Source organism: Pantherophis guttatus, chromosome 1 (assembly GCF_059756535.1).
Source record: "Pantherophis guttatus breed Tessera chromosome 1, ASM5975653v1, whole genome shotgun sequence".
In the NCBI taxonomy this organism is placed as follows: domain Eukaryota; kingdom Metazoa; phylum Chordata; class Lepidosauria; order Squamata; family Colubridae; genus Pantherophis; species Pantherophis guttatus.
The window spans coordinates 265,646,685-265,661,381 of record NC_142063.1 but is presented as its reverse complement, the minus strand read 5'-3'; the positions used below and the strand labels follow the sequence as shown (position 1 = coordinate 265,661,381).

Genomic DNA, 14,697 nt, shown 5'->3' with positions numbered 1-14,697 from the left:
AAATATCCTTTTGTATACAATACAAAAATACCCTTTTTATATTTTATTGATTTTTTTTTTAATTTTGAAACTCTCATCCTATCTTTTTCTTACCATTTTAATTATTTCAAACCTTTGTCATCCTGTTTAAGTAGGACCTTACCCAAAGGTCCATTTATATGAATGAGTCAATCAATTTATTGGATAAAAGCATTCCTTACTTTCCATTCCATTTCCCTTTTACTTACTGAGGAATCATGAAATTTACTCTAGCACATAAAACTGAACAAAGTATATTTTAGTAGGCGTTAAATATGTGTTCCTCTGTGAGCTTTTTCTGTGTATTTCATTTCATTTTCTTTTATCCAAATGCATTTCAACTATCCACTTAGGCTTCCCTAAATGTGTGGTTGTTGCAGGCATTTTGAAAAAGTTGTTCAAACAGATTTTTACTTGGCTTTTAACTTGTTTACTATTTTTTTAAAAAAATATTTTTTTTATTAAACAGTTTTTTAAAAAAAACAAAAAAAGAAATTTTTACAATTTTCTTCTTTTCAACATTTTCGCATCAGTAAAACGTTTCTTACATATCTATTTTTCTCCCTTATTTCAATTTACCATTTATACATATGATTCTAATATTGATTTATATACATAAAAATAACAATGTACTCAATTTCAATCATACATTATGTGTACGTTCCATTTCCACTTGTTTGTTACTACATTTCAACTCCTATATTTTCCTCGTTTACTCTTTCCTTGCCCTTTATACCTCTCCTCTAACCATTCATACCATTTCTCCCATACCATGTAGTATTCTGTTTCCTCCTTTTCATGTATTTCTTTTGCGAGCTTGTCCATCTCTGCGCACTCCAAAACTTTTCTAATCAAATTTTCTTCCGTTGGTGTATTATTATTTTTCCAATTTTGTGCATATATTATTCTTGCCGCTGTTGTAATATGTATAATTAAATATTACTATTTTTACAGGCTACAGTACAGTAGACATTATAAAGTGAGTGGAAATAAAAGAAAACTCACTTAAATGTTTATAAAGAGAAATATTTCAATGTGCCTGATACAAGAAAATCTGCATTCCAGAAATTTAATGTTCTGGATACTTTTTATAGACCACAGAATTGTTTACAAAGGCAAAAGAATTGTCAGATTTAAGCCTTGCAATTCTCCAAAATAAATACAGTGTTAGTTTTTATTTGAATAGGAAAATGCAATACACAATTGAAAGAGTTGGCTTTTTTGAAAAGCCTCGGCTAAAGTATAATTAAATTGAGCAAACTAGAGTATCATTATAGAAGCATATCATTGTAAGACAGTAGAAAACCTTACAGCTGCCATTCCTCTGGACAAATGTTAGCAACAGATGAAATTATACATGTGGTGTTGACCCAACATAAGCTTCCTTGTTTAAAATCTGTAGTCTTTCTTACTGATTTAAACAGGTGGATTTGCTTTTCTGGATTTGTTTTATTAATGTTTTTTGTTGCTGTCCAACTGAATTCTTCATATGATTTCCACTGTACCCTGTCTCTTTTTACTTAATCTCCCCACCTATCTACAGAACCTTCTGCACTGACATGTAAATTGAGTTGATTGATCATTTATGAGATGAAGCCTTGGAAGATATTTGCTGCTTCAGATTACATAGCTCCCTTTTGTCCTTGGCTGCAACCTGCTGCACAAATGTCTGTTTTCATTTTAATCATGTTGATTGCTAATAAAAAGGAGCAGAAATAACTCAGAGTTAATGTTGATGGCCATGAATGTGCCTATAGATCATTTTGTTCTGTTACAGCTGGTGATTCAAGAATAGCATTTAATCCCCTGATCTCTCCTTGGAAGATCCTGAGTGCACACACTGTTTTCTCTCTCTATTATTGTCTACCTACGCAGACTAATTTTATGTGATAGAATTACATTACCATGCATTCAAGCTTATTGACTTAACAAACTATGTCTATCTTTTATTCTGAGGTTGTAAGAAATCCATTCCATTATTTTAATTGTATTAGCACTTTGTTCCAAAGTAGAGGACACAGTTAAACATGTTTGTATACAGATATTTGTTGGGATGTCATTGCCAAATGGTTGCCTGCTTCCCAAATACCATGTTTTAGAAACATGTACTACTTCATCCTAAATATCAATGTGTACCTGAATTTTTAAAAAGTTCTGTTTGACAATAGTTGCTATAGCACAGTGATTTCATGTACTGCATAATAAGTAGTTCCTAATAGCTCAAGAAAATTGCTGCCTATATAGATACTTTAGCATAGGAAAAAATATACTTCAGGTAGCAAACTTTAGCACTACTTTTATGTAAGTAAAACACATCTTTTTCTCTAGTGTGACAGGGGATTTAAATAGGATGTAAAAGCCTGGATAATAATTTCTCTTTGATAGAAAAGTTACCAGGTACAAGCAAAATAAATAAATAAATAAAAATCCAATTGAAGGTAGTAATTATAAGGACCGAAGTTTAATGGGTTATTTTGCTGCTGTTCTTTTTGGTAGGCTTTTCAGCGTCAAGTACAAGAAAGTTTAACTCAGCTAGAACTGATCAACAAACAGTACCGCCGCTTGGCCAGGGAAAATCGCACTGATTCTGCTGGCAGCCTCAAGTTGATGGTCCACGAAGGAAACCAGAGATGGGACAACTTGCAAAAACGAGTGATCTCCATCCTCCGCAGGCTTAAAGTATTCCTCCATTTTCATTAATTTTTATTGTAATGTTTCTGCAGTTGAAGGGACAATTTTAAGAATAGCAGTTGTAATTGATATCTTTGGATTTTGCTTTAAATGTCTAAAGGTTATGTACTAATGTGAAAAAGTTGAATCATCACGTTTCCTTTTTTTACAGCATTTCATTGGCCAACGTGAAGAATTTGAGACGGCACGTGACAGCATTTTGGTCTGGCTTACAGAGATGGACTTGCAGCTCACCAACATTGAACATTTCTCGGAATGTGATGTTCAAGCAAAGATAAAGCAACTCAAGGTACAGAAATGCAAATCTAGATAATCTATTCTAGACAATAATAAAAAGCAGAGCAGATTTTATCATTAGCTCAATTTTTATGCAACATGATATGTATGAAAGAAAAATGGTAAGCTTTAAAATTCATCACGCACTCATGAGCAAGGTTTCATACAGTAATGTTATTGTATGAATACTACAATAGCGCCACCTAGAGTCATTTTGAGATGGGTAGCTATATAAATTTGATAAATAAATAATAACAAGCCCAAACAAGCTGTACTTAATACGAAAATCCTCCCCTCGCCATTGCTTTTCCACTGCAATTTATCCTCCTAACCATTTTATAGCATATGTTTGTCACATCATAAAGTAAAGCAATAATTTGCCACTCAAGTCTTCTTCCTCAAATTAGTTTGTTGTTTAGGAATAAAACACATTCCTAAAACACATTTTACTCTTTTCTATTAGCTGTACAATTTAAAATAAGGTAAACTCTCTGTGTATATATATATATATATATTTACTACAATTCCTATCATTACTTGGTGCCTAAGTTTCATGCGAGTAACATTATAGTAAAACTATTCAACACCACTGTTGAATAATAGTAAAACTATTCAACACCACTGACAATGCTGCTACCCTACAAAAAGACTTTGACTATGTGTCAGAATGGTCAAACAATTGGCAACTCCAAATCTCAACCAACAAATGCTCTGTCTTACACATTGGCAAAAAAAATCAGAACACAAAATACAAGCAGAGTGGATACGACCTAGTAGATGATCCTCACTCTGTCAAAGATGATCCTCACTCTGTCAAAGACCTGTAACAGCATTGCCAAAAAAGCATTAACAGTTTTTAACCTAATCTTGTGTACCTTCTTCTCCGGTAATATTGGACTGCTAACTAAGGCATACAAAACTTTTGCTAGACCAAAGTTTGAATATAGCTCATCTGTCTGGAACTCGCACTGCATATCGTACATTAATACAATTGAGTGAGTCCAGAGATATTTCACAAGAGGAGTCCTCCACTCCTCTGTTCGCAACAAAATACCTTATGCCACCAGACTTGAAATTTTGGGTTTAGACAACTTAGAACTTCACCGTCTTTGGTCTGACCTAAGCGTAGTACATAAAATCATTTGCTACAATGTCCTACCTGTCAATGAATACTTCAGCTTCAATCAAAACAATACAAGAGCACACAATAGATACAAACTTATGGTAAACCACTCCAAATTTGATTGCAGAAAATACGACTTCAGTAACAGAGTTGTCAATGCCTGGAATGCACTACCTGACTCTGTGGTTTCTTCCCCAAACCTTTAACCTTAGACTGTCTACTGTAGACCTCACCCCATTCCTAAGAGGTCTTTAAGGGGTGTGTTTAAGCACACCAATGTGCCTACTGTCCCTGTCCTAATGTTCCCTTTTATTCGTATCCATTTCATGTATTCATAATCACATTTACACTTGTATCTGTTATCTAATACATGCTTGACGAAATAAAATAAATAAAAAACATTATCATTATGAGATAGGCTCTCTGTGACAAAGGAAATTTTGATTCTAAGTTTTAGGTCACAGATTTCTTAATAAGAGAAAGATTAGTACATGGTTAAAATCAGGAAAAATATTGTTACCTGTTATAAAATTATATTCTTTGCACTACTTCCTGGAGGGGTCATAACCAAAAACTGCCCAATTGAAATATGCTTTGCAAAATGCATTTATTCTTTTCAAGCTGATAAGTTTTATGGGATGTTTATAGTTATGTTAATATAGGCATCAGGCATTGAGCAAAATTTGGGTTCATCATAAGAATAATCAATGCCCTGTCCAGCTTTGTTTTTATTCTGTATAGTATCCATAATGCACCCTGTTCAGCAACTGCAATCTGTTCTTTAAATTGGAATCTAAATAGTCACCAAATGAATACGTGGCTAAGAGAAAGAGAGAGAGACTGCGATGACTGTTGGTTGCTGCTGTCACATTTAGATCAAGTTCTCTCATACATCTATGCAAGTCACTTGAGCATGTGATGTGGTCAGGAGCATGACATTTGCTTGTTAAGTGTACATAGTGATTGTAATTTTTTTTTTGAAATTACTGTCGTATTTGTGAACTATTGCTAAATGATATAGCCACTCAGTGAGGAATGGCTGTAGAAATCTTCGCTAGAGAGAAAATAAACCAATTTATTGGTTATATGTACCAGAAATATACAGCATGTACCAATGGTCAATCCCCATTGACAAAAGAAGATTTCATAAAGAATTTATTATATAAATTACACTAATGCATAGGTTGCCATTTTCTTCTAAACAGTTCCTCACTTATGTGACAATAAGATATTTTGGGGAAAATAATTAATAAAATATACAGTATAGTGTCCCAGAGATGCTTTTATTCCAAGAGGCAACTGGACTTTCTGGTAAACCAGAAAATCCACTTGCCTCTTGAACAAAAAAAAAAAAAAGCATCTTTGGAACAGCCATGTCCTGGATGACTGAAAATCTCCATAGACATACAGTATAGTGATTGGCCTCTGGCTCCTGACTTTTCTTATGTCCTGTTTAATAAATTACACGTTGTGTTTCAGGCTTTTCAACAGGAAATCTCCCTGAACAACAACAAAATTCAGCAAATCATTGGCCAGGGTGAGCAACTGTTAGAAAAGAGTGAGCCTTTAGATGCAGCTGTCATTGAGGAGGAGTTGGACGAGCTGAGACGTTATTGCCACGAGGTCTTTGGCCGAGTAGAAAGATACCACAAAAAATTAATTCGTCTTCCAGTAAGTGTTAAATTTGCCTTATCGATATTTGTACATGTTGTTAATTTTAGACTTCATCATAGACTCGGTGTTCTCTTCTTCAAGCACCTACAGAGTTATAGCTGTTTTGGATAACTTATGTCCTAAATGCAGCCCCTTCAAACCAGGGGTGAAATTCAGCAGGTTCTGACAGGTTCTGGAGAACCGGTAGTGGAAATTTTGAGTGGTTCGGAGAACTGGCAAATACCACCTCTGGCTGGCCACAGAGTGGGGTGGGAATGGAGATTTTGCAATATCCTTCCCCCAGGAGTGGGGAGGGAATGGGGATTTTCTAGTATCCTTCCCCTGGAGTGGGGTGGGAATGGAGATTTTGCAGTATCCTTCCCCTGCCACGCCCACCAAGCCACACCCACAGAACTGGTAGTAAAAAAAATTGAATTTCACTACTGCTTCAAACCCTGTTTTTTGCATTCATTAGGGCACAAATTGTAGAGAAAAAAAAGGCAAACTGATAAATGAAAAATAATCATGGGCCACAAAGGAATACCTGTTGCACTGTTCAGGTGTTCGGTGGCTATGAAGCAGCAGCAGCAGCACTGAAACTGGAGGCCTCAGTGAGGCCTGAAGGCTTTGGAGGCACTTGGCAGCATCTCCTTCCAGGAGGGGGTGAATTTTTTAAAAATGTGTGTGGGCCTTACAAAGCTACTTGGCAGGTAGCATGCAGCCATATATGTTTTGCAGGCTTGCCTTTGAGCATCTCCAAATTATACTGCTGAAGTCTGGCAGTGGAGTTACTGTATATTTTTGATAGAACGTTTGTGGGGGGAGTGGGGAGGACACAAAATAGATGCATTAAGCCTCTTACACCTTCATATCGTTCTTTCGAAGACCCCATCCACTATTTAAAAGTAATGCTGCAAAAAAAAAGTTACTTATCTTTCAACTAAAAGATGCCTCTTTTAAGTTTCATGAAGATGTAAGATCTGAGATGCCCATTTATCCTAAACATTCCCCACGTTTTTGTGAGGAAGTAAACATTTTTACATTAAGTCTTTTTTTTTTTCCCCAGTCTTCTAAGTGGTCCTGCAAAATGAAGAGATCTAGAAAACAGCCTAAAGTAATAACGTGTAATAATGAAATGCAAAATGTGAAAGAAAAAAAGAGCTGGTGCTTTTCCAATTTAGTTCTTTCAACTTATTTATTTATTTTAATCTTGAAAGGATGGATGTCACACAGCGAGATTTTTGTCTTCTTGACCTAGCAAACAGTAGAAGGGCTCCTTATGAAAAGCAATTCATAATTGTTTTTATGTCTCCTTCCAGCTCACAGATGATGAACATGAGTTATCCGATCGTGAAGTGGATCTGGATGAATCAGCAGATCTTTCCGACCTGCACTGGCATGACAAATCCGCAGACAGTGTCCTTTCCCCACATCCTTCCTCCATTCTCTCACTGTCTCTTCCCCAGCCACTCCGAAGTGAAAGGTCAGGGCGGGATACGCCAGCTAGTGTAGATTCCATCCCCTTGGAATGGGATCATGACTATGACCTGAGTCGTGACCTGGAGACTGCAGTCTCAAGAGCCCTTCACTCTGACGAAGAAGGGAGAGACGACAAAGATTTTTATCTTCAAGGAGCTACAAGCCTAGCAGGTAAAATCTATCAACAGATGTTTGATCTTCTTAAATAAGATCAAGATCATGTGAAGTTTTAATACCACTTTATAATGCCTTGATATGGCATTATCTTGGAATACTGCATTCAGTTTTGGTCGCCGTGATGTAAAAAAGATGTTTGAGACTCTAGAAAGAGTTCAGAGAAGAGCAACAAAGATGATTAGGGGACTGGAGGCTAAAACGTAGGAAAAACAGTTGCAGGAACTGGGTATGTCTAGTTTAATGAAAAGAAGGACTAGGGGAGACATGATAGCAGTGTTCCAATATCTCAGAGGCTGCCACAAAGAAGAGCGAGTCCAGCTATTCTCCAAAGCACCTGAGGGCAGGACAAGAAGCAAGGGTGGAAACTAATCAAGGAGAGAAGCAACTTAGAACTAAGGAGAAATTTCCTAACAGTTAAAACAATTAATCAGTGGAACAATTTGCCTCCAGAAGTTGTGAATGTTCCAACACTGGAATTTTAATTTTTTTTTTAAGAAGATCATCTCCCTTCAACCGGCCTTCATGCTTGAGACATTTGATGTAAGGTTATAGGGCCACTTCTGACTCTGAAAATCTTTACTAATGTTCTCCAATTGGCACACAGAAGGAATTAGTGAAATACAAGCAGTCCCCAGATTAGGAACAAGTTCCATTCCCAAGGTCTGTCCTTAAGCCAAATGTATATGTAAGCTGATATACTGTGCAATGAACTTGAACCATTGCATATTTAAGTTCAATCATTTTGTAATTAAATTTTGCAATAGTAGGCTCTGTGCTTAACTGTAGTCGTCCTTAAACCAGAATGTTCTTTCTTAATCAAAAATGGGTTTATTAGGTGACATTGCACATTGCACAGTCTTTAAAATTCTAGGGAAAAAGAGAGAAGATACATTTCAAGAAAACATTTGACTTAGATAAAATAATTGGACCTATATAGTTAGTTATTATTTTTATTGTATGCATTTGGGAATTATGGTCCCATGTGTGAATTAGTAAAGGGAATCGTGTTGTCTCCTAATGCAGCAAACCCACATGGACACATGCATAGAGCAATGACATTTATATGACTGGTTTAACATGGGGTGGCTTAACCCAGTGCACTCTGATCAAATCAAATCAGAGCAGGCTAAACTTACCTAGTTCAATTGATTGGTTTTGAAGAATAAAAATATAATGTAGGTAACTCAGCATCTTTTCATGTAATTTTCTATTCCTATGGAAAAATGAAAAGTAGAAGAAAAAATATTGGATCTTATCTCCAGTTATCTAGAAATAAATACCGTGAAAACCGTAAGATTTTCTTTCCAATGCACATAGAAATGTGATCTAAAACTCAGTTTACATTTAATTCTTCATTGTATTCTCTGAATCACACATAGGAATTTCTGTGTATCTATGATGCTTTCCTTGAAATACTCAGTTGCTGAAAAAAACGTTTGGCAGGAATACTGTAATTGTGTGAGATAGATACATATAATACATGCAGGCATGCTTTCCACTATCCCCTCAGTTTCTCCATAAAATCAAAAACAGTTATTTTTGTTTTATGTTTTCCTTGGCATGCTGCTAGGCATTGGTGCAACGCTGTTAATTTCTTTAACCAGTAGATGTGATCATGTCCAGGCCAGGTGCTGTCCAGCTGTTCTTGACCTGCTGTTGGATATCTGCTTATTTGATGGTGACTAGTTCCTGTTCTGGGAGATTGCTGTGAACTATTCAGTTTCTGCTGTTGTAGGCTGTGCTGTTACTGGGCTGTTGCACTGAGTATTTGGATGGTTCTTTGGAGAGGTGGGCATTAATCTTGGCCTCTGCTTCTCTAGTGCATCTCCTTAACCTGGTAGCAAGTGCTGTGAGCCTTTGTTTAGTAGTCTCTAGGTCTTCAGATGGAATCATGGAATCTTGTATTTTTTTCAGGAGCAGAGTCTTAATTGTCACACTCTTCTATAATTCTATCAGTTGAGTAACCTGTCTCTGAGTTGCTTTGATCTTAGCCTCTGGCTTATTCTAGAGAGGGGAGTATGTACTACTATTCTTGACTGTGTAGCCAAGCATCTCCAGAATTATGGTGGTGTAGCATATACCATTTCCTTGCTGATAGAAGATAATATTTGAAGTTTAGGATTGAACTCTGGGGTCTTTAGTGCTCTCTGAGTTTGATTGTTTTCTTACAGATGTTGGTAATGAAATGTCTACAAGAAAACAAACAAGCTCAGAAAGCACCAAAGACCCCACCAGTTCATTGGTTTTATCCATGATCTTATGCCTCAATATCAACAGCTATGCTCTGTAATGGAGGGAGTGGCAGTGACATTCCAGCTTCAGGTCCCCCTCCAGTTGTTCTTCCAGGTCTTCTTCTTGAGTCTAGGATGTAATGCATAGTTGGTCTATCTCAAGTTGTGTAAGCAGCTTCCTCTTCACTATGTTGAAGTGTTCTCAGTTGGTGTGGATACAGGTTTTCTTTCCATCTGTAGTTCTCACATATCCCCTCTTATTAGGTCTACTGTTGTAGTAGCATTCCATCAATTATAGGTTTTCTTGCTTTGTCCATGTATGGTTTGTTCCGGTAGCCTACTTATTACTTATTGTCCTGGTTCTCCAACATCTGATGCAGACCTAATCTGGGTGACGTCTGAGCACTGTGACCCTTCCAGTTCATGTTACTCTCATATTTGAGGTAGGCAGGTAAATGATTAGGGGTATTTGCCCAAGGTACCCTAGTAGTAAGGTACTGTAAGTAGCAGCCAGGATTGAAACCCCAGTGTCCCATGATAAAGGTAGAACTCTAACCACTACGGTATATAAGCTTACCCACATTTTTGCATGTATTCATTCATTCATTCATTTATTCATTCGTTTATCAGATTTATATAGCCATCCATCTCACAAACATGACTCTGGGCATCATAAAACAAAAACCACCTTAAAATCAAACATTAATAACATTATCCTGGAATAAGGGCATTGATATAATGTTTTAAAAAGAGAAGAACATTTTTTATGTTCCAGACAATGTAGCCATCTCACCACTTCTCCATATCCCTGAAATCCCCAAACCTGTTGACAGAGCCACATTTTGAGGGACTTCTGGAAGGCTACCATGGGTACATACAAAATAGGGATAGAGTCTATCTCAGCATTATGTTTCAAGAATGGCATGCATATGTGACAATGCCCACATGTATAATAGATAGATGACCAATTGAAAAAGTTACAAGTAAGAACTTCTTAGAAAAATCATTGAATTTGAATGAGATAAGCATCATGAAATATACACATCAGCTTTCCCAGGTAGACCAGACAGGAGATATGACCAGATGAGCTAATTCTACTTTACTGTATGGCTACGTTAACAAAATCTTGCAAGTCTGAATATACACTTATTTTGTCCTTGAGAGACTGAGAAACTAGGGAGGATCCTTTCTGAACCTCTTTCTCCAATCATTATGCTGCCGCAGGCTATGCATTCTGTTATTTGATTATTCCCTAGGCAGCATTTCTTCACCCAGTTTCTCTAGTTATTTCTCACATATCATTACAGTACATGATTTGCATCTTGCACTACATTACCTCCAGGTATGAAATATAGAATAAGTTCTAACTCGTAATGACACTGGATTTAAGATCTCTCTTTACTTGAAGTACTTCCTCTTTAATGTAATAAGGGTTTTATTTGCATTAAGGAGTTCCCCTTTACACTGCCTCTTTGTACCATCCATGTTTTTGTCAGATGTGCTCTGGAGTTCCTAAACATCTAAAATAGACTAGAAAAGAGCTCTGAGATCAGTGGATGAAAAAGAAAGTCTGTTTCATTAATGATTTCTGTTATCGCAATATAGTATTGGATACAGAGCAGACGCTATGATTAACTTCAGTTCTCTTTCTCTAAGCAAAATGAAGAATAAACTTGGTAAATTACTATCTTCTGTTAAAATTCAGATTCCTTTCAATAATTATTGCTAAGAATCAATGGCTGTGTTTTATCTTTGCAGATGTAGTGATTCCTGAGAGCCCCGAAGCCTATATAAAACATACTGAAAATGCTCTCAAAAATGTCTGTGGTAGGCATTAAAAAGCCTAAAACTGCTGTAATCCTAAAATATCTCTAGTAGAGCTTTCTTAACACATCTGCTGCTTTATTCATTATTTAACCAATCACTCTAATTCACTCAGACGCACCAGCAAATTGAAAACTATTTCCTCACACAAAAAGTACCTTGTAAAATATTGTTGCTTCCAACTGGATATTTGGCAAACTCACAAAATTTGAGGTCTCTCTTTTTTAAAGTATAACAGTGTAATAGTGCTAACATCCCCATCTCACAGTATGTGAACTGAGGGGAAATGCATCAGTATATCGTATTAGATTCAGATAAGAAATAACTAATATCACCAACTGTATAATTTTTTATTGTGCTGTACTATAAGGAAAGTTTTTCGGGCCCAATAAGGGTTATATGGGTGGAACTGAAAGAATATACAGGTAGTCCTTGATTTGCAACCATTTGTTTAGTGACTGTTCCAAGTTACAACAGTACTGAAAAAAGTGACTTATAATCATTTTTCACACCTAAGACCATTGCAGCATCTCCATGGTAATATGATCAAAATCCGGGAACTTGCCAATCAACATGTATTTATGCACATTTGTACCGAACTGGGGTCATGTGATCCTCATTTATAACCATCCCAACTGATTTCCAACAAACAAAGTCAGTTATTCACTTCTTGCTTTAGCTGCAATTGATTTAACAATTGCAGTGATTTGCTTAACAACCTATGGCAAAAAAAGATTGTAAAACGGAGCAAAACGCAAAACTTAACAGCTGCCTTGTTTAGCAACGGAAAGTTGGGGTTCAACTGTAGTCGTAAATTGAGAACTACCTGTAGTGTCAGGCTGGCTTCCCCTCTCTGCATTATCAGATCTTCTTGTACAGTTTGAAAATATTGGATGGCATCACACATTGCACAAGCTGACCTCTGCTCTCACAGGGTCTCCTCCCTCATTTACAGACCACACATAGACACCACATTTTTTCCGTGGTTCCTCAGTTTTACTATTTCTATTTGAAACTTTGGAATCCAAAGAGAGGGATTTAGTGCCACCAATAATTTCTACTGTGCTGAGAAGTGAATATAACTGGATTTTATTCTGGAAGAGGTTTTTTTAAAGCATGAAATATAAATGCTAATATTCTCCCAATATTTCTGATTGTGGCTATAATAAAGGAAGGTGCTGTGTCTTTTTTAAAAAAGGCAAATATGTATCCTGGAGTCATTTTGCTGCTTTTCAGTTTAATTTTCTACTTTAAAAAAACTCTGTAAAATATAGACATATAAAATGAAAATATTCAGGGTTTGGGACATTCTATTTTCCTTGCATGTTAAAAAAAACTAGAAAGAGACTTAAGGAAGCATTCTATCTCTGAATTTGAAAGAAAATTAATGGCTCATTCAAATTTCTGGGTTGTTGGGGTTTTGTTTTAGTTTGTTTTGGTTTGTTTGCTTTTTGGTAATTTATCCAAAAGTAGCCATTTGTAATCATCTGGGATATACTACTGCAGCCCGAGGCAAATTATAGGAGATATCAAACTATTTGAGAGGAAAACAGAATGTAGTTTTCTTTTCTCTCAAACACTCTCCTTATTTACCTCGTGAGAATACCACAAATACTTTAAAAATGTCTGAATATGCAATAATTCAAGTAGAATATTTTGCTTTCCATTCAGAGCTATTTCTAAAAATGGATTGCTTTGGTCAACACTGTATATTTTCTCCTTAAAAAATAACTTGTCTTCAATTACTGACCCATTTGCAAATTACTTATAGATTTAATTTGTCAGACATGCTATTCAGTCAACCTTTTTCATGCTTCCTAACCTAATTAACCCCACTCTCTATTTTATTGGTCTGAGATATTTTAGCTGCTCTAGTTGATAACATCTCATTTGTATAATTACTGCAGGAGAACCAGGTTCCTTGGAAACACATATTCGGCAGCTTGACAAAGCTTTGGACACTAGTCGTTTCCAAATACAGCAAACAGAGAATATAATCCGCAGTAAAACCCCTACAGGGCCTGAGCTAGATTCTAGCTACAAAGGATATGTAAGTACTATGAGCATTACCACCTAGTGGCTGGATGTAAAATTAAACTTCTTGATGTACAGAAATGGTAACCTCCAAGAAAAGAAATGTGTAGTCCTGCAGTCTTAAAAAATTAATTGTGGCATAAGCAATCACCGATCACAAGCCCATCTTGAAACATGCAAAATGGACCAGGATTATTCAGGGTGGGTGGATGGATGGATGGATGGATGGATGGATAGATGGATAGATGGATAGATGGATAGTTCCAAATGCTAGCTGAAGTTATGGGTTCTTAACATACATACAACAAATAAATGGTATTTATATCTCACCTGTTTTGCTCGTCCTCAACCCAGCCATACAAATAATCATCCACACGTTCTTATAATGAATCTTGTGAGTGTCATCTAGTTAAACAGTTTGTAAAACAATTGGCAAAGAACACTGTATTTTTTCAATGCATTGTATGCCCCCTTCTAATTAATGTTTGTCATATAGTACAAATGCAGTGATCCAAGTAAGCTAATATACATATTAAATAATTGTCAAAATTGTGACTAAACCTCAAATTTCTATACAACTAAAATGGTAGTTTACCTATTTCAAGTCTTAGCTATTTGAAGTCTTAGCTATTTCAAGCTAAATTGTGGAAACATGGCTACTGAAAAGTTATCTGGCGGATTCTTTTAAAAAACAGATGAAGCTCCTGGGTGAGTGCAGCAGGAGTATAGATTCAGTAAGGCGGCTTGAACATAAACTGAAAGAAGAAGAGGAAAAGCTCTCTGGATTTATTAATCTGAACAATGCAGAGCCACAAACATCTGGTAAGTAATAGTCAAATCTTCCCACATAAATGTATGAAAACAAGCAGTAATGACCATGGACACAGGGCACTATCCATACATCTGAATGACCTCTCTTTTCTATCCTTGTTGTATTCCACCAGGACCTATGGTGAGATTAGATATGCGATCCTATTTGATGGGACATACCTTGAGATCAGCTGGGAATCACACAATTGATAAAATATACAAAAGTATGAAGGCTATTGCTTAATGCATTGTAAGCCGCCCTGAGTCTCCGGAGAAGGGCGGCATATAAATCAATTTTTTTTAAAAAAAAAAAATTTAAATGTTTCTAATCACTTTGAGGCACAAGCAGGCCCTAGCATTAAGGCAACTTCAATATGCTTG

The 14,697-nt window shown here is 36.2% G+C and overlaps 1 protein-coding gene across 13 annotated transcripts in view; it reads left to right on the top strand.

Moving 5' to 3' along the window:
- SYNE1 (spectrin repeat containing nuclear envelope protein 1) overlaps positions 1-14,697 on the top strand; it is a 309,363-nt gene that overhangs the window by 278,822 nt on the left and 15,844 nt on the right. For 9 of the 13 annotated variants that reach the window (XM_034419038.3, XM_034419043.3, XM_034419042.3 and 6 more), the window contains 7 exons: positions 2,515-2,697; positions 2,861-2,998; positions 5,588-5,779; positions 7,081-7,411; positions 11,407-11,475; positions 13,380-13,522; positions 14,202-14,328. In XM_034419038.3, coding sequence (XP_034274929.2) covers positions 2,515-2,697; positions 2,861-2,998; positions 5,588-5,779; positions 7,081-7,411; positions 11,407-11,475; positions 13,380-13,522; positions 14,202-14,328 — 1,183 coding nt within the window. The remainder of the gene's footprint in view (positions 1-2,514; positions 2,698-2,860; positions 2,999-5,587; positions 5,780-7,080; positions 7,412-11,406; positions 11,476-13,379; positions 13,523-14,201; positions 14,329-14,697) is intronic. The other 4 variants (XM_034419047.3, XM_034419040.3, XM_034419045.3 and 1 more) reach the window with 1 other exon arrangement.